This window comes from Lissotriton helveticus, chromosome 3_1 (assembly GCF_964261635.1).
Source record: "Lissotriton helveticus chromosome 3_1, aLisHel1.1, whole genome shotgun sequence".
In the NCBI taxonomy this organism is placed as follows: Eukaryota; Metazoa; Chordata; class Amphibia; order Caudata; family Salamandridae; genus Lissotriton; species Lissotriton helveticus.
In genome coordinates, this window is record NC_136061.1 from 333,457,385 (window position 1) to 333,481,621 (window position 24,237).

At 46.0% G+C, this 24,237-nt stretch overlaps 1 protein-coding gene across 2 annotated transcripts in view; it reads right to left on the minus strand.

The window, feature by feature from the left end:
• ITGAE (integrin subunit alpha E) overlaps positions 1–24,237 on the minus strand; it is an 844,898-nt gene that overhangs the window by 366,926 nt on the left and 453,735 nt on the right. For both annotated transcript variants that reach the window (XM_078679953.1, XM_078679952.1), the window contains exons 14-15: positions 16,778–16,929; positions 6,863–7,003 (exon numbers count right to left, since the gene is read on the minus strand). In XM_078679953.1, the coding sequence (XP_078536079.1) occupies positions 6,863–7,003; positions 16,778–16,929 (293 nt within the window). The remainder of the gene's footprint in view (positions 1–6,862; positions 7,004–16,777; positions 16,930–24,237) is intronic.

Genomic DNA, 24,237 nt, shown 5'->3' on the forward strand with positions numbered 1-24,237 from the left:
TGGTTTTCTAGTCTTTTCATGATTCAGATTAGAGTGACTTCATTGGATCTTTCAGTCAGAACTTTTACCTAGTTGTTGGTAAACCATTTTTACTAAAACACCGACATATGTGCAATTTGGTTTGTTAAACTAGAAATTAATAACTCTGTTTAACCCATTAATTTGTCTAACTAGAAACTCATAACTTAAGTCAAATTATTTGAATGCCATTAGACCTTATGTAATTGATCCTCTTTTTTTGACTTGATAATTGATAAATGAATGTTATATTGATATGAACTTTTTTACATTGCAGTTCCCCTGAAGAAGAGATCAGCCGATCTAAAAATGCATTGGGATTTACAACTGTTTTTTGTTATGATGTAAAGAGAAATTATATGAGATTATCATTTGTGATTATTGTCAAGAGACACATATGTATGTGCATATGGATTTACACAGTATGCTGACAATGTATTGCTTTGTTTATGTAAATAAATCATAATAATATTGAGATTAGCAACAAAAGCTTGATAAATGATCATTATTTGTGCATAAGATAACTACACTTAAAGTTAAATTAGTGGCAGAACCCTAGAGGTTAGCATTTGCAGTGCAGGACGGGTCCGGTGATAACTCATCACCCATTACCAGTTCTCATGTTTAAATGCCATGCATTCTACCTTGTGGGTGAATTATAAATATTTAAAAGGAAGGTTTTTCCTGGTCAAACAGTTTATTTTGACAGGTCAGGCTGCAGGTTAAATGGCAGCAGACAGGCTAAGATGTTATGTTATGTTATGTTATATTGAGTTTATATAGCGCACGGCTACTCTGAAAGAGTGTCCCGGCGCTTTCCACAGGCAGCTCGGTGTAGAATAACACAACAAGGAACAACAGATACAAAGAAAGAAAAGAAAAACCCACCAGAAAAAGCCTAAAGATTAAAAAGCCTAAAGATTAAAAAGCCAGGTCTTCAGGGTCTTCCTGAACTGAAGCAGACTGGAGGTGCTGCGTAGCGCCAGCGGAAGCGAGTTCCACAACTGAGGAGCCTTGAAGCAGTGCGGGCCTTCCTCACACGCGGGACCACGGCATTAAAGAGAGATTCGGACCGCAGTGAGCGGGCTGGGCGATATAAGGCCAATCTTCGCTGCAGGTATCCCGCACCTAAACCAAACAATGCTTTGTGCATCAGCGTCAGGGATTTAAACATGATCCGCTTCCAGATAGGCAGCCAGTGAAGCGTATGCAGCAACCCAGCAGCTCGTGCACGCCTATGCAGGCCAAAAATGGCGCGGGCAGCAGAGTTTTGTGCCACCTGCAGGCGCTGGACCAGATAATCAGGAAGGCCAAGGAAAAGGGCGTTGGCGTAATCCAACCTGGATCCAATGAGCGCTTGCACAGTAATGCGCCTATGCTCCACAGACAGCAGTGGTAGAAACTTGCGGAGCATCTTCAGAATGCCGAAACAGGTGCCAGCCAGCCCAAGGACATGAGCTCTCAATGAAAGCTTATTGTCCAGCTTGACACCAAGGTTTTTGGCGACCTGTGATGACTGTGCGGGAGGACACATGTCAGACGGCCACCATTGCCGCCATTCAGGGTCGGTGACACAGCCAAAGAATAAGACCTCCGACTTACTGGAGTTGGCCTTCAAACTGTTCCGCTGGAACCAGTCGAAGACCATTCCCAGACAGCCCGAATACTCTCACCATCAAATGCCTGGTCTTTACCGCATGTGAAGAGGAGTTGCGTGTCGTCGGCGTAGGACACGATCTGGGCCCCATAGGCCTCCACCGCAGCCGCCAAAGGGGACATGAAGATGTTAAACAACGACGGGCTCAACACAGAACCCTGTGGAACCCCGACTCCCAATGGCGGCATCTCGGCGGAGCTCTGGGAAACCCAGATCGTCTGGCGGCGGCCTTCAAGAAAAGATGTAAACCATTTGAACACCGTCCCCCTAATGCCGATGTCATAAAGCCTGGCGAGAAGCATCTCATGGGGGACGGTGTCAAAGGCCGCCGACAGGTCCAACATGACTAACATGGCCTTGCCGCCCACATCCAAGGTCTCCCTGATGATCTCCGAGACCTCCAACAACGCCGTTTCCGTGCTGAAATTAGGACGGAATCCGGATTGGGATGGATGGAGCAGATTGTTGGCTTCCAAAAAGCTCGACAAGACGCCATGGACATGTTTCTCTGTGATCTTGGCCAGAGCCGGGAGAAGTGAAATTGGCCTATAATTGGCCAGAACCTCGGCATCAAGACCAGGCTTTTTCAGGAGGGGGATTACCATCGCCCTTTTCCAGGTGCGTGGGACACTCCCCTCCCTCAAGGAGGCATTGAGGATAGGGTTGACCAGGGGGTTAACCACCGCCGCCATCCCGGCCAAAAATTTGGCAGGGCAGGGGTCTAGTGGCGAGCCTGATTTAAGACTGGCCAACAGCACCCGGGACGCATCACTGGAAACAGCTGGAAAGTCTGACAGCACAGCGACAGGCATGGACGGTAACCCATGTCCTGCCCCGGGGCCGCAGCAACCCTCCTCCGAGCTCTCCAAGAAGGAGGCCTGAATCGCCTTGATCTTGTTGGTAAAAAAACTGGCGAGATCACACGCCCACGCATCCGATGATACTAGCGGGGGTGAATGGGAGCTAGGGGTCGTGAACTCCTTCACAATGGTGAAGATCTCCTTACAGGAGTTCGCCGACGCCTCAATCCTCCTAGCAAGATATTCTTTCTTAGCACCTAGGATGTCCCGGTGATATGCCTTCACAACCGCCCTATAGGCAATTTTAGCCTCCCCGTCGTACTGAAGGCGCCAGGCCCGCTCAGCAACCTTACATTGGCTGCGAGCCACACGCAGCGCCTCCGTGAACCACGGCGCAGATTGCCGTATTACCGTGGAGCGGGGGGCTGCCTTAGGGGCAAGATCCTCCAACCTTTCAGTCAACCACAGCTGCAGAGCCTCAGTGTCTCTTTCCAGATCCCCCGAGAGGTGGCAGGGATGTTCCGTGAGCGCCTGCTCCAACATATCAGGCGTCACTCTGTGCAACGCTCTCGAGGCTGGTCTAGGCAGCGTTGGGGCGCTGTTGTCCGGCCGCCCATTCTCCAGCACGGAGAACCTAATCAGCCTATGGTCCGTCCAGAGCACCGGCATTCAATACAAGGGAGATGCCATATCTTTCTTCCCGGATTTCACCTTAGCAGTGCAGGTCGCTCACCATGAGTTCCTACCGCCGAAACAACTTCTGCAAAAAAACAATATCAAATATGCCAGGCTTTATCCAGCTAAGCTCAAAATCATCCTAAACGGCAAGGTTACTCATTTCACAGACGCAGAACTGGCTCTTAAGTTCGCCAAACAGCAGGCCCAAAAAGAAAGTTCACAAGAAGATCACACAAGCTCCTAAACGGTTTTTGGAGGTTAATAACAAGCTGGAGAATGTGCAATTCGGTTTCCACCCAGGACATGGAACGGAGACTGCTTTGGTAACAGTTTTGGATGACCTTCGAATGCGGGCAGAAAGGGGACAATCAGCTATACTGATTCTGCTGGACCGGTCTGTGGCGTTCGATGCGGTTAACCATGCAGTCCTTTTAGCAAGGCTGGAGGGAACCGGGGTGGTGGGTGTGGCCCTTCAATGGTTTCAATATTATCTGGCTAACAGACGGCAGGCAGTGGGTCTTCCCCATTATCAATCAGACTTTGTTGATGTAGGGCATGGTGTACACCAGGGGTCCGCTATCAGCCCAATATTATTTAATGCTTATATGAGCCCTTTGATATGTATTATCGAGTCACATAATGTCAGCCTTGTGAATTATGCTCTGCTGATGATACTCAGCTTATTCTGTCACTGGAGGGAGATCATGCTGTCTCACTACAAAATGTTCATGCCTGTATCCAAGAAACGGTACACTGGCTGAGAAATAACTCCCAGTAATTCAACGGCGATAAAACTGAGATTTTATGCTGTGCGCCAGGTAAAGTGCCATTCGCACTTCTGACTGGCTTTTGGCCTATCCCCACGGATACATCTTTGGTACCCGCTGAGACGGTACGCAATCTAGGAATCAGCTTTAATGACAAGCTGAACCTAGAGACTCAAGTTAACAAGATTGTGGGAAGTGGTTTTAACCTCGTTAGAGTACTTCGGAAGATTCTTCCGAAGCTACCTATCAGGCAAGAGCTCAAGTGGTAAGGAGTGTTATTCTGAGTCGTTTGGACTATTGCTACACTTTGATGCTGGATTCTCCAAGGTACCTGATTGGGATACTCCAGAGAATCCAGATTGTGGCGGGAAAGCTTGCTTTACTGAGACCACAACGTTTATCAGCATCTCAGGCTTTGGCGGACCTGTATTACAGAGGATACAATTTAAATCACTCTGTATTGCTTTGAAGGCGCTGCACGGGCTTGTCCCTAAACCGTTGTAGAGCAAATTTGGCTGGTATGTTCCCACCCGCAGCCTTCGCTCCTCTTCAGCTAACCTGGTAAAAATACCCAGGATCAAAAGAGCAAAATCGGGGGGAAGAGCCTTCAGCATTGCAGCAGCCCGGTTATGGAATGGTATTCCCACTGACCTGAAACATGTGCATGACCTGCTGTTGTTTTGTAAGAAAATAAAAACGTGGCTCTTTCCTAGAGTATAAGCATTTTTAAACACAGTTTGGAACCTTTGCGGTACTTATGGTGGTAGTGTACATGTATCTCAGCGCCAGGATGCCCGTAGGGTTACAGTGCGCTTTATAAGTATGGATAACAATAACAATAACACGGCAGAAGAGCAACTCAGTGATAATCACAGCGGGCAGGTGCTCCTCTCCTTGATGCCCCTTCAGTCCCGATAAGGAAACATCCCTTAATACCCCTTCTACAGGATGGTGGTGCCTGCAGCCGAGCGGACAGGCTCAACATGCGCACCTTTGCTGATCTCTTTTCAGGGGAGCTTTTTTGCCTCCCACCGATGGCACCTAACGCACCACTGGACACATTTCGATACTACCAATTGCGAGCAACGTGCAGAAAGATCTTCCCAAGATTCCCAGCACCACTGGCGACCCTTCCCGCACTAGAATATACCTACACTGTCTCTTCATCGCGGAAACTTATCCCGTCGCTGTACCAGAGTATGCAACGTTCCTCGCCTGTAACACAAACACCAGCTCAAGAGGCCTGGGGGGAAGACGTTGCTCTTCCACACTCAGGCACACAATGGTCATTTTGTTGCGGCCAGCTCCAATTACTGTCCCCAAATTACAGGCTGCGTCTCGATCATTTTAATTTTGGACACCGCACCTATTGCACCCCAGTGTTATTGCTACAAAATGGGCATATCACAATGCATATGATGCCATGCAGATGCAGCAGATTTCATTCATCTTGCCTGGCAATGCCCAGCGGTTGCAGCGTATTGGGTGGAGATCTTTCGGGTGGTAGCGGAAGTCATACAATTACAACTGTATCCCTCTACCCTAATTGGACTATTGGGGCATGTGGCAGAGATACCCAAAAGGCCTCGCAAACTCACCGCTTTGCTATTACTCCACTCCAAATGCAGGGTCCAATGTGCTAGGGTGGCACCCTGGTGCCCAAACCGAGAGACTGGATAAAAGACATTGCTTACTGTCACGAACACTTATCGGACTACTGGGACTTAATGTCTCTGTGATCTCGACTCGTGACATTTGGGAACCGTTTCTCAGTTAGATGCGCCAACAGGAACCGAACAGTAACCCGCAAGACCCCCATTAGATAAATGATTAAAATGGATGCCCCTTGTCTCTGAACTCATATTGTATAAGGTGCTGTCAATATACGGAATGCCAACTGTGAAATTGCATTGTTTAATTAACTCTATGTAGGAATGTACATCAACGCCAACACTATAAATAAAGTAACAAAAAAATAGATGCTAAGGTTACACTGTCAAACCAAGTGAGCACTGTGGTAGGGATCTGTGTGGACCTTTGAGACAACTCAGGAAGCTGGTACCGTTCCTATCCCTCTCAGCTCTGTGCACTGTGGTGACTGCACTGATTGTTTCGAGGTTGGACTACGGCAATGCATTATATATTGAGCTACCTGACAAGCTGTTAGGTAAGCTGCAAGTAGTAATGAACGACGCAGCAAGATTCATTTTTACGTTTCCAAGATGTTCACATGCCACACCACTACTGAAGCAGCTCCTTTGGCTCCCAATTAGGCAGAGGGCCAGGTTTAAGGGCCTATGCACTGCACACTAAGCTCTCTTTGGGCAGGCACCTCTTAAGGGGACACATGCCAGGATGTGACCTCTGCTCGTCCAAGGCAGGCATGCTGTCCTGCCCACGGTTTGACAAAGCCACAATGGGAGGACAAGCTTTCTTAGTTCTGATCCCCCAACTGTGGAATAAGTTACCAGAAAGTATGCATAGGGAAGCTTGTCTCCTTCCATTCAGGTAAAAAATAAAGACTTTTTTGCTCACCCAGGCTTGGGGACAAGATGTGCTCTGACCGGGTAAGTACACTGATTGGTAACTGCTGATAGGGTTCTGCAATTCTCTCGGGAGTGCTAAGAGACTGTTGGTGATTATGCACTATACAAATGCCACTTAACATTAACATTAACAACAATTATACAAACAATTTAGAACATATACAATTAAAATGAAAACTAAAATACATAAGGATAATACAAAAAAAACGATATTTTTACAACTATATTTTGTAAACAATACTAACAATAAATATATTTTTGACAACGATATTACTAACCTTAAAAAAATCTTTATTTCTGCAGCACAATATTTATGCATCACAATAATAAAAACTTGATATTTGTGTGACTCGATATTTTTGACTCAATATTTTGTCCAAATGTCATTTTTCTTACCTGCTGATCAAATTTATAGATATAGACTTTTCCTTCTTCTCCTTTTATATGGTAGAAAGGGGCTCCAATGAGAAGGTAGTCTGTCAAACCATCCATGTCTACATCCAAAGGACAAAGCTCAGATCCAAAGTATGACCCCACCTAAAAGCAAATGAAGAAAAGTCTGTCAGAGAGATGAACTCATTTCGTCCATCGCACAGCTCAAAGAATCAGCTAGACAAGGCCCCCAGACTCTGGTTCAAGGTACAGTACCATGCTGTAAGTGTGAAAGGTGCACACTAGTTCTGGAAGGCTTGATGCTAGAGGAACCCATGGCAGACAGCAGACCCACTGGTTGAATGATGGTGCCATAAACATATACTGTATAAGCTTTTTCAAGATGTATGGACTACTTGTACCCAGTTTATTGTAGCTCTGTGTCACCACACTCCGTTAAAGGTGATCCAGTGTAAATATGATGATAAAGATACGTTTGTCCAAGCTAGGATATGTTCCAAAAAAGAACTACTGAACTTCAGAGTCAAAACCACCTACAAAAATACTGCTTCAAATAAATAGTTCTGAGTAGGACACCTCTTTAACAAGAACGTTCTTAACTAATAACGTTGCCAGCGATCTAAAGAATGAGGTTTACAAATTATTTCTGAAGCTCTAACTCAAAAACTCCACAGCTGAATTAGGGAAATGGCCCCCATTTCTAGTAATTTCCCCAATCCAGGTCCCTTTACGGATACTTAAAACTCACTGTTACTACATTGCACTAGCAAGATCCAGAGGCCTAGCAAGGTTGTCATGAGTTCTAGTGCAAGCAAGCAAACATCATAATAATCAGGAGTCAATGGTTACCCCTGGTCTCTGGCCCGTTGACACTGCACCTGCCGCTGTAGTGACAGTTATGCCTCTGCAACACCTTCATGGTGAGTGACAAGAATAACTCACAGCGAAACTCAAAGACAAACTCTATTGTATGTCAAGAATGGAACCTACTCCCCCACCTACGTACACCTACGAGAATAAATAGTAACTCCTGTATATAGTTGAGGTATTTAAGCAACCCTTTGAAATCCCCTTTAACCAAGTTGTCTACCACGCTGCTCTAGAACAACAGCTTCCCATTATGTAATCCCCTCCTTATCTTCACTCTGATTCAAAGAAATGGGATACATTTTCTTCCCCTCTAGGATCGTCACATAACTACAACCTATATTGTTGATACGGCTTCCTCAGCGTGGATGTCTTTTTATTTCATAAGGGGGCGTGGGTCACAACTGTGAGTCGTATAATCTTTGGCGCATTCAAATTTTACATATTCGTTACTGTATAATAATTTGTATTCACTTCCCTTGCTTCCATCATAGTCTTTTTTTTTTTAGGCTAAATTATTCTTCAATAAGAAACAACATCCATATATATTTATTTTTTTTAAACTTTTTTTATTGAAGTTCTTGGTAACAATTTAATCAAAACATAAAGAACATATTTACGAAAGAGGATACAAACAGGCCTTCACATTCTTGTCAAAAAATTGAAAACAAATTTTCTTCATCCCCTTTTTTTTCTCTTTCCTTCCTTATACACAGATTAGTCAAAATACAGTCCCCAAATGTTTTCAAACTTTTTTATCCCCCAATTCTCTGAGCATAAAGTTGTTAGCTTTTTCTAACTTTCTTCATTTTTTGCAACCATTCTTGAAACAAGGGGACCTGGGTTGAGCGCCAATTCTGCAGTAATAGCGACCTAGCCACTGCCATTATAATGTATAGCAATTCTACGGGATAATCTGAGGATTTAATATCCGGGTCAAAGCCATACAACATTAGTTTGACATTCCAAAAAATCTTATAGAAAAGCGAAAATTTCATTCCAAAATAGCTTAATTTTATGGCAGTGAACCATTGTATGAGACCAGTTGGCTGGGTCATAATGTAGACATCTGAAGCAATTGGAGGAAGTATTTGTATACATTTTGGCAATGGCCGCTGGGGTACGATATAAAAGCCATTTGCAAAAAAAAAGCATTCTGCGCCAGTTGGCTCCCCTCAGTAAACTGAAATTAAATTTATTAATGGTCTTTCAAGTGTTAAGGGATAGCCCGTGGTTCTCCTGTTTCTGCCATTGTTTAATTGCTTTAGAGCTCAGATCTCCTTCTTTACTCTGTGCTAAACAGCGTTTCCATTCCCCCGGTTTCTTTATCCGTACATCCAGAAAAAGATTCTTAGTCAATTGTGTAGGATTGCTAATATGTAATGGATCTATTTGTACCAGACTTTTGTAAATCAGATTGTAGGAGCCTATTAACAAGAAATTCCCCTCAATAAAGCATGCCATTTCTGCTAAGGATATCCAGGATCCATTCCTGATAAAATCTGACAGTATGGTAAACCCAGCGCGCTCCCAATTTGCAACTATTCCCGAACCAATTTTAGTCCCTATAAATGAAAAAACACTCATCAGGGGGATTTTTGAATTAAGGAAGGGAAGAGAATATCTTTTGAGCATAGCGACGCGTCTTTTAAAAAAACAATTTAAAGTCTTGTAGCGAACAAATTTGGGTGATTTGGGGACCTGAAGAGGAGAGGGGATTTGAATCTCAAGACAAATTAAATCATAAAAAAATGTATAAATAAAGCCTGACCGAAGGTTGCGTTTTGAAATCTGGCCAAATACTGTGCAAAATAAGCATTGTAATATTCTTTAAGATTGGGTAAAGAAAGACCTCCGTGTTCTGTGTCCTCATAAAGTGTCGCTATTGCGATTCGAGGTGTCTTTTTAGCCCACACAAAGCCTGAAAACATGGATTCTACTTTTGAGAAAAAAGTACCCTATCAGAAAACAGGAAATGGTAGAAAATAAAAAATTAAATAGGGGAAGTATGGACATTTTTATTAGTGCGACCCGACCAACGATTGATAATGGCAACGGGTTCCACCGTGCAAACATTAAACGCACCTTCTGAAGAAGAGGGATAAAATTAAGAATATATAGATCTTGAACTGAAAAAAAGACCCCCAAATATCTTTTAGGTCTTTGATTAATGCAGCCACCTATATCAGGATGTAGTATTGTGTCTCCCCCCCACCCCCCCAAAGATCAGAATTTCCGTCTTTTTTTTGTTAACGCGATAGCTGCCTAAGGCCTCAAATTTTTCAAAAATCTGTAAGATCTGCATTTGTGATTGCATGTCGGGCTTAATTAGTAGCATAATATCGTCGGCTTATAATTTAATTATAGCCATGGAAGGAATCGGGGGGGCGATACTCAGACAATTCCGAATTGCAGCTGCTAGCGGCTCGAGGAAAAAACTAAAAAGAGTACGTGACAAGGGGCAGCCTTGCCTTGTACCCCGTTTGACTGGAACTGATCCTACCATGTCTGCATTGATTACTACGTTGGCTTTAGCACCAGTATAAAGATTCTGAATTAAATTAATGATTTGTTGTGGGATCCCACAATGCTGCAAAATAGTAAAAAGTGTTGCCCAGACCACCAAATCAAAAGCTTTTTCTGCATCAAATAATAAAATTAAAGCCGGAACTCCCCGTGTCTCAAAAAATCTAGGGCCTCCGTCAAATAATGTGTGTTTGTAACTAATTGTCGACCTGCGATGAAACCGTTTTGATCAGGGTGAATCAAATCTGCGGCAATATTATTAAAACGTATCGATAGTAATTTTGTAGTGATTTTGTAATCGGAGTTTAATAATGTAATAGGCCTATATGAATTGGGGCCCTTAGATTCTTTCCCTCTCTTCAAATTGCTCACTTCGGTGCCTTCCTGAAAAGATTCTGGGATTTTGCCACCGTCCAATAGAGAATTTAATAATAACAGCAAAAAATCAGAAAAAGAGCTGAAAAAGACCTTAAAAAACTCGGCAGGAAGCCCATCCGGGCCACAAGCCTTGCCATTTGGGAGGCCCATCACCACCAACTCCAATTCTTCCTTAGAAAATGGGCTCACCATTATCACTTGGTCTACTTGTGTAAGAGTAGGCAATTCGTGTCTGCCTAAAAAATCGAGTAATTTTTGATGATCAATAATATGGTGCTTGTCATAAATCATTTGATAGTGAGAGAGCATTATTGATCCAATTTCTGTCGACTCTGATGTCTCTCTATGTGTTATTGGGCATTTTAAAGAACGTATCAAATGCCAGGCTAAGAATTTACCTGTAAAATTACTTTCTTCATAGATTTTTTGTGTTTGTCTATGAAAAATTTCTTCGCTTTGGGCAAAGAAATTGGCAGTGAGTTCCCTCTTAGCTTCATTTAATTGATTTTGGACGCTACTTGAGGGATTACATTGTCGTTGCGCATTTAAAACCTGAATTTGTTGTTGTAATACATTTCTTTTCTCTCTAACGGAAGACCAGTCTGCTGCATCTTTCCCTATAATTACCCCCCGAATAAAGGCTTTCATGGAATCCCAGATAATATGAAGAGGGGCCGTGCCGATGTTGCGAGCAATGAAATCTGTAATCTCTGTTTTTAGTAAAGCAACCCAGGTTTCATCTTGTAAATGTGACTTATTAAATACCCATCGTTTAGGAATTTTTATGTTTTTCCCCAGATCAAACTCGATAACAAGAAACGCGTGGTCAGAAAAACCATTATAAAGAAACTTTTGATATAAAAAATTACGTTGCCTGGAGACAAGAAAAAAGTCAATATGGGAGGACTTAAATCTCCCAGACCAACAAGTAAAGTCTTTTTTTTGTGGATTTCGTGTTCTCCAAGGGTCACACAGGTAAAGTATTGTCATATTATTAGATATAGATTTAAACGATTTAGGTTTAAGCTGTTTTTTTAAAAGAGTAGTGGAATCTAATTTAGTACTCATAAGAATATTAAAATCCCCTCCAATGACAATATCTCCTCCCACCATTAGCAAAGACTGGAACAGATCATCATAGATCTGGGAATTATCATCAACTGGGGCGTAAAAACTAACAAAAGTGATCGGCCTTTGTCTATTTTTCACCTTACATGAGGCCCAGCACCAACGACCTGAGCCACAGTCTTCTGTCTGTAAAATGTCAACACCCATATTTTTATTTAGAAAAAGAGAAACTCCCTGCTGGGATGTTGTAAACGAGGAGAAGCCCCGATATGAGGCCCATGATTTAAACATAGAGAAATCGTCTATTTTGGCAACTGGAATGTGAGTCTCTTGTAGCAATATTACTGCAGGATTTTCAGTTTTCATCCATGTCTCTATAGCTTGCATTTTTTTCTTATTATTTACTCCGTTGACATTAAAGGAAATTATTTTAAGACCCCTACTAGTAGACATTCAAGATTATAAGAATAAACATTTCTCAGAGATGATGCACATTTTCTATTCTGCCTCTTTTCCTTATGTTGCATATATCTGGCCAACAAAAACCATAACACAAAAAAAACCAAACAGCAAAAAGTACCTAAAACGTCAAAACTTTTTTCAGCCCCTCCATCCGTGTTCCCCCACCCCCTCTTACCCTCACCCCGTGGCCCATCTCCCACTCCTATTTTACTACCCCACGCCGGCCACAGAGCCTTAACCCCTAGCATTGAGGTGTCTTGTTATTACACCCCTTAACCCCCTGAACAACCTTCCCCCATCCCCGACCCCCCCAAAAATAGAAAGAAAGAGAGAAAAGGCGCATTCAAAAATAGTCAAATCAAATCCTTCTAGTCACAGGACATCTTATTAAGCAGCGCCTCTGCTTCATCGACATCTGTCAACATGTAAAATTTGCCTTTGACTAGAACTTTTAATTTTGACTGCTGAGCAATCGTCGCTTGGGCGCCCTTGGCTCTGAACAGCTGAAGGATTTTTACGAATTCCTTCCTTCTCCGTGCCCCAGCAGCGGACATGTCCGAAAAAATTCGACACATTGTTGTTGCATTAGCGGAGAACTGTCTCTGTTTAATGGCTTTGGATAGAATCGTCTCTTTCACTCGGACATCCGCAAAGTTCATCAAAGTAGTACGGGGGAGCATAGAATTAGGAAAGCGATGAGCCCGGGTGATCGTTAAGTCTCCCTGGAATTCAGGAACCACTTCATGCGTGAGAAAAGAGGTAAACCACTGAACCATATTCGACCCCTCTATTCCTTCTGGAACCCCTACTATTCTTAAATTGGACCTTCGGTTATAATTTTCCAAATCATCCAATTTGGTTTCTAAAGCCTTAGAGGTTTGGGACACGATTTTAACTTCCCTCTTAATCTCCGTCGTTTGATCCTCGAGACAAGAAATTATGCCCTCAGCTTCATGTAGGCGAGCGGGAAAAGTGGACACCAAATCCTCGATTTTGTCCAGTCTTTGATGGATCACGGTCAGCTCAGCTTTTTGAGACCGTTTTAATTCCCTCACCTCGTCTAGAATCAGATTCAGCATGTCTTTGACTGTCATCTGAGTCTCAGTATCCATTTCTAAGATGGGACTACATGGATCCACAGCACCCGCAGATTTGAGGTCGAGTTGCGTTACTGCGGGATTTACCAAAACATTTTCTGCTTTACCTTCGGATGATGAGCTTATTTCTACAGAAGGTAAGAAATTAAATGATATTGTATCAGCTGACTTGGATGTTAAGCCTAGTAATCCAGGAGGAGCAATAGCTGTAGGTGTTGAAGGTACTTCTGAAATATGGCTTGAGCCCGTAAAAACTATGGGTTGTAGCGGGCTGCTAGGTGCCACCATGCTAGACTTCTTTTCAAACAGAGGGAATTGTTTTGAGATTTTAAGTGCCACAGGCGTCTAAGCTTTTCTATCTTCTTTCAGGTCTTTTTGGATGGATAACCCAATCTGAGCCACCTCAGAAACAGTATGATTGTCCAGCACCTCCGCAGGCTCCCCTGAAATCATATCTCCTGAGTTGATAGGAGCCGATGCGGGTGTAGATTTAAGAGGTTCGTACAATTCACCTGAAGTCTCAGAGGAATGAACGGAAACCTCGTCCTTATCCGCATCTTTATCTGTTTAGTTACTTCGGCTTCGGCTGCTTCTCTTGCTTGTTGTTGACGAGCTCTAGCTTTAGTACGCGCGTTTAAGAGTTTGCCCATAAGTTCTCTGGAAATACTCTCAAGTGAAATCTCTGGACTAAAAAAAAAAAAACCTCATCCAAAAACGTCGGATGGTTTTAGAAGCAGGGAAGAGAAAAAAAAGAAGAAGGGAAGCCTCAAATCTGCTGTCAGCAGTTTTAAATCAACAGTCAGCTAATCTTAAAAATCACGAATGCTGTGAATGGTACTTGAAAACTTGAATACTTGAATACTTGAATACTTGAGTGCTTGTATGCCCCCGAAAAATACACCAGGCGTCTCGTTGATGTTGGATGCCGAGCGCGTGGGGACTCGTTATCCCAACTCAAAGGCTGCACCAGATGACAAGGGGCCTGCGGCGGCGGAGATGAAACCGGCTTTACACAAAAAAAAAGAGATAGCAGCAACTTCCAGGTAAAGTTCAAATAATCTTTCTTTCCAAAAGAAGAACCAATTCCTGATTTAACTTCATCAGGTTATCAGTTTTTCAGCTGTCGTTGTTAATGGGTTTTTCGCCAGTGTCTTTTTGTGGGTAAACCAACGGTACTCACCGCAGGCACAGCAGGATTTATTCCATGATCTTCCCCCACGAGTAGCCGTGGCTCCCGTATAGTCCTCCAAAAGTAGTCCCCCCCACACAGCGGCCGCGCCTGATGGCAAAAAGGCTTGCGGTGGCGGTGGGAGCAGCTCCAATACTGGGAGTGAAGAGGTAGCGAAATAGTCGAGAGTTCCAGGTGGGTCTATATTCTCCCACGCAACGATGTTTCAAATCACAGTAATGCTCCTTCAATTGCGAGTGCACCAGCCGGTTTCATTAACGTGCCAAGATCAGTGAGTTAAATCTGCTCAGCGCATAGCGTCAAAAGAACAAGAGCAGCCCGAGCGCCGTCCTGCAGCCGCCATCATCCTCGTGGGGGGGAGGGGCGAGGGGAAAAGGATGCTCAGGTGCTACATGGAGGCGTGGATCTCCACCGTAGCAGCTCCTCCGTCAAAAAACTTCCATCATAGTCAAGGGCCATGTGATGTCACTTCCTGTAACATTGGGAGATTAAGGTGTGAGGTATCTTCTATCTCTTCCGTTGTCTGTGGCCTAGATGGAGGGAGTACATGTGCCTGTTGTGTTCTAGTGTTCGACGCCAGCGGCGCCAAACGTGCGTAGCGTAAGGCCACGTGACCCCTGTTAATATAGGGTCCAGCCACGGACGTACGCCAGTTGGCGGCGACGTCCGGACCAGTACAGCATAAATCCTGTGTCCGAGTGTTTATTGCCTGCCGAGCGAGCTGCCACGTGTTAGGCCTCAACTGCGCTTAACCTACCCAGCAAACAGCGTACCTGGTAGTGGTCCCGATAAGTCCCCCGACACAACAGTGCCCATTCTGTCCACCCCACCAGCAACAGTCCAAAACATTTTCGGTCACATCTCCACAAAATGAACATGCACTGTTGCATGTTGCAGCCGCACACACATTGAACTTAACCAATAAGCTACTGTCTGCTAATTCAGTTTTCAAAAAAATTCTGCTCTTGCCTTCTACTGCCAAGGCTGCTGAACCTGATACTTTTAAGACTTCGCTGAGAACATTCTGCAATCTGCATCAGTGCCAGGCAAACATGTTCTTTGTTACACTTGTTAGTCGTTCTACAGTGTTCCCACAATTATTTCAGAAGAAATGTTTACAAACTGCACCAATTGCCACTACATTCCAAAGAAGCTGCGTTAGAAGAACCAGCACCCATGCTGTAAACATTTTGAAGTATCCTAATCATCTAATGTGCTGACACATGCCCTAGATCAGGGCGGGACAGGCCTTTTAATCCATCCTGCGAGCACCTGCAGGCCGAGTTCTAGAGCAAAGGGCTCCTCCTGGGGCCTTATTCACTTCCCAACAGCTCTCAGCGGTTAATTGCAGCAGGCACACGGAGGCTTCCAGAGTGAGGGAAACAGAGAGAGAATGAGGGGGAAAGATAAAGGGAAAGCGATCAGAGGGGGAGAAGAGAGAGACGAGAGGCGAGAGAGAGAGAATGGATGAAGGGAAAGAGAGAGTTTGTGCTCGGAGGTCAAGGGAGAAGGGCTCGTTTAAGCATTTCCCAGGGCTGCTTCGTTTCCCCAGTCCAGCCTTGCTCTATATCAGACCACATTTCCGCTAGCTGCTCCTAGTCGCAATCAGTGGCCAGACGACCCTACCCACAGTGATAGATCCATGGGGCCTCATTTATGCGGTTGTGCGTCACTTTTACGCTGCTGGTGCGTAACTTTTTGTGACGCACCAGCAGCGTAAATAATGTGCCTTGTTGCACCATATTTACAAAGTGACGCATCTAGGTAGATGCGTCACTTTGTAAACCCCTGCGCCACATTATACCCGCGCCAGGTATAATGTATGCAAGGGGGGCGTTCTGACGCAAGTAAGGGTCGTAGAAGTGACCCAGTGAAATCTATGAGATTTCACTGCATCACTTTTAGGACGCCGTTGTGTCAAAATCTTGCGGCTGCCTCACAGCAGGCGTAAGACTGACGCATGCCCTTTCACATGGAGCTTGCCTCATGTGAAAGGGAGCATTGCTGGAGTTGCGTCACATTTGTGACACACTCCAGCAATGCGTCACTTTTGCGCTTACAGATACGTCAGAAATACTGACGTATCTGTAACTCCTTGCGACATGATGCGTCATACATTAAATATGACGTATCATTGGTGTCGCAAGGAGTGCGCAGTGAAAAGTGATGCATCGCTGTTTTCACGCAGCGATGCGTCACTTTTCATAAATGAGGCCCATGGCTTTTTGCGCAGTCTTCTCCAGCCCTGCCAGGCTAGTGGATGGACTCTCTGCCACCTTAAGACTTTAGAGTGGTGACACCAGGTTCCCTCGATTCTGGGGTGTAAATCACCTGTTCCCCTGGAAGTCGATGAATGAGATGGTAGGAGTGGATGTCCTTTTCAAACACCAGCACTTTCCCGGTATTGCTGTGGCGAGGCGCTCCCGATACATACAGGGGCTCTTTATTCTTCTGCCGCCCATGTACTAAAGCCAGCGAGTATCCTGAAAAACATAAACATAAACATTCAGAAACATCATTACAATCTGTGGAATAACTTGAACATTGATCTAAATGTGCATCATCAGCTCTTTATGAATCCTAAAGTTACCACTAACTGTCTAGGGAAGAAAAGCAGGATATTTAGGGTCTGATTGCAATTACTCAAAAATAAAATAACCTTGTGGTAACATCCTCCCAGTGTCATGCAATTATGAGTAAAATCCCATGGTACTGGACTTATCATGTGAAACTGGATTTAGCAGTCATAAAACCCCAACAGAATTCCAAATTCCTTTAGGTTTAAAGCGCACATCAACCATCTACCCTAAGGTGGTAAATCTATGCTGAGGCCTAAGTGCGGGGTGATGATGGCAGAAGTTGCCATGGGGTGTGGGGGGCAAACTAGAGTCTGAAGTGGGGGATCATTGGATACTCCCAAGCCAGAAAAAAGGGGAAAAAAGCCAATGAGAATGTTTGTGTAAAGTAACCACCCTGCAGTATATGCCATGGTGTTCCAGCCCAGCCGGGAACAAATGTGTGAACACCAGCCCGCTCAGAGTCAGGCAGAGTGGACTTCAATGTCTGGACCGGAGGCGAGGATTATGCTTTTCCTTCTTCGCTCTTTAATCAATGAACAAAACACAGCAGCAAGAAAAGCTCCAACATAAGCTCCAAATCCCAGAACAAGAATAAAGCTTAAAACACATCAAAGAAAAACACTTAGATTTTGCGTAATAAACTACAAATCCCATCAGTCCATCAAGATAGTGCACAGAGTAGTCCTTGGCCAATGTCCATGACAGGTAGATAGGACGTCCCTCCTGTGACCACCTCCTCTTTCTTCGCTGCTTCACAGCCAGTTGTGTTTTTTTCTCTTCTCTTACATTATTTAGGCTTTTGTTCTAATTGTTATGAGGAAAACAACCCGCCGGAGCCTTCCCTGCCGCCTTCCCTGCACACCCAGGGTCCCTGGGTCCGTACCTTTGCCCCACATTTAAATAATAACGCCCTGAGGGGTCCGTATTGAGGCCTTGTACCGCGTTTGACGCCTGAGGGTGATTTTAGCTCCGCGAGTGGTTTGCTCGCAGCAGGAGATACCTGCATTAATTTGACTCTCCTTCCCGCTTTGAGCAGCACGCAGGGAGGCGGCAAAGACCCGGGGCCTTATTTATGAAGGCCTTGCGCCGCCGGTGCGCCACTTTTAAAATGGGATAAAGTGACGCACCGGCGGCGCAAGGCCTTCATAAATAAGGCCGACCGTCTTGTAGAGGGTGGGTGCGCTGAGGGGTGGGTGCTGCCCCATATTTTCAGTTTTTTAACCGGTCCTAAAGCTTTCCAGGCCGTGGTCTGCCCAAAGAATGCTGTTTATTCCCCAACAGCTCTGGTCCAGTGTCCCAGTCCTACTGGTACTAGCGTTGTGCTTGGTAATAGCGCCCAGAATGGATCAGGAGGAGTATTTCGAGGAGGAGGAAACTCATCAGTACTTAAACGATGATGAGTTTTACAATGCAGTGGACAGTTCGATATATCGCTGCGTCACGGAAGTGGTAGGCCCCATGGAGGAGCGCTTGTCCGCACGCATTGTGCAGGAATGTGAAAAATTGGTGCAGGCCCATCTAGGGACTTCTGGGAACCCCTCTACCCCCGCAGGGGATAGTCCCTCAGCCCCCAAGAAGGTTTGCAGGGAAGGGGTTTCTGGGGTGGCGCAGGGTGTGGACAGGGACACCTTTGAGCGTTTACGTGACTTTTTTTGGCTAAGGTGACCGCACCCACCCCTGCGCCTACGCCGGCCCCAGGTCCCTCAGGATCAGGGGACACAGCACCCTCATCCCCTGGTGGGATGTCCCCAGCAGACATGGATGATGAAGATGGGTCGGTGCATTCTTGGTGCCCTTCTGGCTCTGCCGCCGAGTTGCCCCAGGATGAGATAATGCATCTGCGGTCAGCAGCTTGGACCCCGGGGGACAAGGTGGCAAAGTTTGTAGCGGGACGCCTCCGCAAACCCCTGGAAAAGGAAGCAAGAAGCTGTCTGCACGGGGAGTGCCCTAGGCCGACCTTGGAGGGAAAGGTAGCCCTCACACCAGAGCTAGACCTAAAAATGGCCACCTTCCTTGCGAAATTCGTTAAAGATCCTCGCAAGGGCATTGACCCCTCCTGGCACTCCTGCCAGGATAAGTTGTTGGATGCCATAGGCCCCATTACAAAGATCCTGAATAAGGCGGAGCAGGCGAAGGGGACAGGTGCTGCCATCTCCCCCGACATCCTGTCGAACTGGGCGCAAAGGGTGGTCCTCTTTCTAGGGAACGCCAATTGCGCCCTCTCGACCGAACGTCAACGATCGCTTCTGATCAAATTAGACCCAAAGCTGGGGGACTTGGCCTCCTCAGAGGCGGGGGCAGTGCCCCAAGGGGGCCTCTTTGGGGACACCTTTATAAAGGAACTGGGAAAATTTGTCTCGACCTTTACGTCCCTAGACAGAGCCCAGTCGAGCATTAAGAACGTTTTCCAACAACGTTTCTCTCGAGGGGATGGTCGCGGTGGGGGCCGCGCGACCGGCCTTGGCGGTCAACCATTTGTCAACAAGGGTCAAGGCTCCGGGTGAGGTCAATATAACACCTCGGCCAATTACACAAACTTCTACCCCACCAGAGGCCAGAGCTTCAGAGGTCGATGTGTATTCAAGAACTCCTCTGGCAACAACAATTCAAACGGTGAGTGTAATCTCGGTGGATCAAGTCCGCATTGGGGGGCGTCTAGGCCTTTTTCCGGAGGCTTGGGCCGCAATTACGGCAGACGTGTGGGTCATGCAGACAATCTGCGGTTATTGCATAGAATTTTACGATCGGCCTCACCAGGAGAAGCCTTCACGTCCTATTGTTTTCTCACTGGCCGACGCGCAGCTGGTCGATGAAGAGGTCTCGGACTTGCTTCGCAAGGGGGCTATTTGGTGATCAGCTCGCCATCCCGCTGTTTATTTTAGCAATCTTTTTTAGCAATCTCTTTCTGGTATAAAAAACCCATGGTGACAAACATCCAGTGATCAACCTCAAAGAGTTCAACGGCTGGTTGATTTACTGACATTTAAAGATGAAGGGTATCCATCTTCTTCGGGACGTGCTGCTCCAGAACGAGTGGATGGTCCGCTCGGACCTCAAAGATGCGTACCTGGTGGTGCCCATCCACCCCCGCATCGCCGGTTTCTCCAGTTTCTCTGTGTTCGAGTTTACCGCCCTTCCGTTCGGACTTTCCTCGGCGCCTTGGTGCTGCACCAAGCTCCTCCATCGAGCCATGGAATTCTTGAGAGGCTAGGGGATTCGGATGATCGTCTACTTAGACGACATTCTGTTGATGGCCCAATGTCCCAGGAAATTGGGGTTTCAGCTTCAGCAGACGGTCTATCTGCTTCAGGGATTGGGGTTTGTTATCAACAGGGACAAGTCCATCCTCTCCCCATCCCAGAACATTGTGTTCCTGGGGTTTGCAGTGGACTCAGTTCAATCCACCTTAAGTCTTCCATCCTGGAAGGTGGGAAAGATTCGCCACATGTTGCCTCAGACGATATCAAAGTCCCACACCTCCCTCCGCCAGATTGCCGGGGTGGTGGGGCTACTCTCCTCATCCATCCAGGCAATCTTCCCGGGTCCCCTCCATTATCGGGCCCTTCAACATCTCAAGGCGCATCATCTCAGGAGGGGCCTGATGTACGATCAGTAGGTTCCCCTTTCGGACGAGGTGAAGGAAGAGATGGCCTGGTGGCTCGCCCATATGGAGGCCTGGAACGGCCGAGCGATCTTCGGTCCGGTTCCAGACCTGGTGATAGAGTCCGACGCCAGCAGGGTGGATTGGGGCGCCGTTGTGGGGACTTTTCCACAGGCGGCGCCTGGTCCTCCGAGGAGCAGGAGTTGCACATAAACTGCTTGGAGCTGCTGGGGGGATCCATCGCAGTGCGTTGCTGGACCAGGGATTCAGTTTGGTCCTGTGTTCTCCTACGAATGGACAACGTCTCGGCTGTTCCATACGTCAACCACCTGGGCGGTCCTCGGTCCAAAGCCCTAGCAGACTTGGCAAAGGACTTTTGGGATTATTGTCTGGCTCATCATGTGTCTGTGACAGCAGAGTACTTACCAGGCCAAGCCAACCAGGTTGCGATTTGGCACTCCAGACACCTGCGGGACTCCAGTCAGTGGAAACTGGACATTCAAGTTTTCCGGTGGCTGGATGGTCTTTGGGGTCCGTTCTCTGTGGACCTCTTTGCGTCGTGGTTAGACCACCAGCTACCGCGGTTCTTCATCTGGAGGCCGCATCCTCTCGCGGAGGCCACGGATGCATTTCTCCAGGATTGGTGTCAGGAAAGAGCCTACGCGTTCCCTCCTTTTTCGATGGTGGTGCTGGCGGCGGCCCAGCTTTGCCGTCAGGAGGCAGAAGTGGTGATGGTGACACCCTTCTGGAGGTCTCAAGTTTGATTTCCGGTTCTTCTGGAACTTTCTTGGGATTCTCCAATCCTACTCCCCCGGTTTCTGAGTCTTCATCTCAACACGGACGGGGATCCCCATCATCTGGTAACGCAGAGTTCTCTCCGCCTCATGGCATGGCGGCTTTCTGGCGCCGTTGGTCGCTCTAAGGCCTTTCGAAATCAGCTGAGGATATCCTGTCAAAAGCCTGGGCAGTCAGTACTGCAAAGCGGTATCGCTCCGCCTGGAATATATGGACCCGTTGGTGTCTACGACGGGACTTGGTCGCAGGCGTAGTTCCAGTGCTGAATTTCTTGGCAGAATCGGCTTCAGCCGGCCTAGCATATCGCACTATTAACGCGATGCATTCGGTGATTTTGGCAGCTCACCATACAGTGGAGGGGGTGCTGGTCGGATTACCTCCTTTCATTTGTAGGCTCCTGAGGGGTATCCACCTCTCCTTGCCCCCAGAACCGTTTTACTCGGTTCTCTGGGATGTCAATCTAGTCCTGAATCTTTTTCTATCATGGCAACCTAAAAGGTGTCTTTCTTTGAAGAAACTGTCAGCAAAGTTGGCAATGCTTTTGTGTCTGGTGTCCTGTCGACGGGTTTCGGATGTACGGGCTTTGGATATCTCGGCGAGAGTTTTTTCACCGGAAGGGGTAACCTTCACGTTGGGGCGTCGCACAAAATGCGCGTCGACGGCGATTTCGTACCCTGCTCCCAAACTGTGTGTGGTTCAATGCCTGAAGGCATATGAAGAGTTGACTCTAGAACTTCACCCTCCGGGCAAAAGACAATTGCTTATTGCTTTGCGGAAACCACACAAAGCAGTCTCATCTCCCACCATTGCCAGGTGGGTGAGGTGGATCATGCAAGAAGCAGGTATCGATACGAAAGTGTTCGGCGCCCACTCATCTAGAGGGGCCATGGCTTCTAAGGCTTTCTTCTTGGGAGTCAGTCTGGAGGACTTGATGCGGGCTGTGGATTAGTCCTTGGATTCCACTTTCAAAAGTTTTTTTTTAAAACCTGTGGTGGACATTGCACATTTGATGGTAAGTAAGCTTTAAACTACCATAATCTCAAGCCTCCGGTCCTGACATAGAATCGAAATTTGCCTAACCTTGTAACTGTAAATTTCAATTTTATTAAGGACACAGAGGCGAGGATTATTCCTCCCAGGTCACCTTCCGAAGCGATCCCACCCATACTACAGAAAGAAGTCCGGTTTATTCTATTAATCTGCTCAAGAATTGTGATATGGTAATGTTGATTTTACTTGGAGCGTATGGAAGTATTTTTTACACCGCTTACACTGTTGTATTTTTTCCACTAGGAAATAATGGTTTGAAACAAGACCAGTAGGGTTATGGCGTGACTCGCGCGAAGAAAGAGGAAGTGGTCACACGAGGGACGTCCTATCTACCTGTCATGGACATTGGCGAAGGACTACTCTGTGCACTATCTTGATGGACTGATGGGATTTGTAGTTTATTACGCAAAATCCGAGTGTTTTTCTTTGATGTGTTTTAAGCTTTATCCTTGTTCTGGGATTTAGAGCTTATGTTGGAGCTTTTCTGGCTGCTGTGTTTTGTTCATTGATTAAAGAGCGAAGAAGGAAAAGCATAATCCTCGCCTCCGTGCCCTTAGTAGAATTGAAACTTACCATTACAAGGTTAGGCAAATTTCGATTCCGTATGGTCATTCTACTTAACGTGGCTCATAATCAGGGTCTAAGTGTGACAGGACTGACACATCTGTGCTGTACATTTTGAGTGGGACAATGAATGATAGATTTAAAAATTAAATATTATTTTACTGTTTTTGAATCACCAGCATGAAAATACATTTTTTCATGCATACAAATAAGGACACAGACCCAAACAGCGATCAATAAAAGCATAACCATGACACAATAGATTTACCAATGTTTGAATAACTATTCACCGCATGTCAGGGTCACACACTATTTTATGAGCAAACTTTAAAAAATAATTCATATATTTATTACGTTTTGTATAAACAAGCAGCAGATAAATTTGCTCCTTTACTTGTGAAGGTAATCCATATATAAATTGAAAGCTGAGTAACATCCTCACAGTGAGAAGTAATTAACTTAATATCTGAAGAAAATAGAAAATCAAATACTTTCTTGTGAGGTTGAGAAAGGTGCGAAAGCAATTAAAAAAAGATTGGCAGAAATGACTGAGGTCCCCCCTACTACAAGTTATGCAATCTTTCTGCTGTGCCGCCTGGGCCTAGTACCCTGCCGAGCAGGTGGCCCTTACCATCTGTCGCATTGAGACTTTCCCGCTGGGCTGACGGTATCACTGCGGTGGAGTGATGACAGCAGTGCGTGACACTGGCACCACGGAATGCAAGGCTGGCCAGACTGCTGGACAAGCCCACAATGTGATTACAGCCAGTCATCCCTATGTTGTCATTTGTGAAGAGCTGCTTAATATAGGACAAACCGGAACCAAAGGTATTTGAGTGCTTTACATGTGTACCAGTGCCAGTACACAAGGGGCACAATTTTAGGGCACATTTACTGCCTTTCCACGGACGCTCACATGGTGGTATCCCTGTCACGGAAAGGTTGGCGGAAAGGCAGAGCGTAACTAGGCCGGTGGGAAAAATGACGGTACCGCCGCCATGGCCCACCTTTGCCTCTCCCGCCGCGGGAGCAGAAATGTCACTGGTGGCACCAGTCACTTCACAATTTGGCATTCAGACCGCCAGGGAAGAGGGCGGAAGGCTGCTGAAAAGCAACACTGGTTCCCTTATCATCACAATCAGCCCCTAAGTTGTATGATAAAACATCTGAAAAATTATGAATCGTTATTATAATATTCCAAA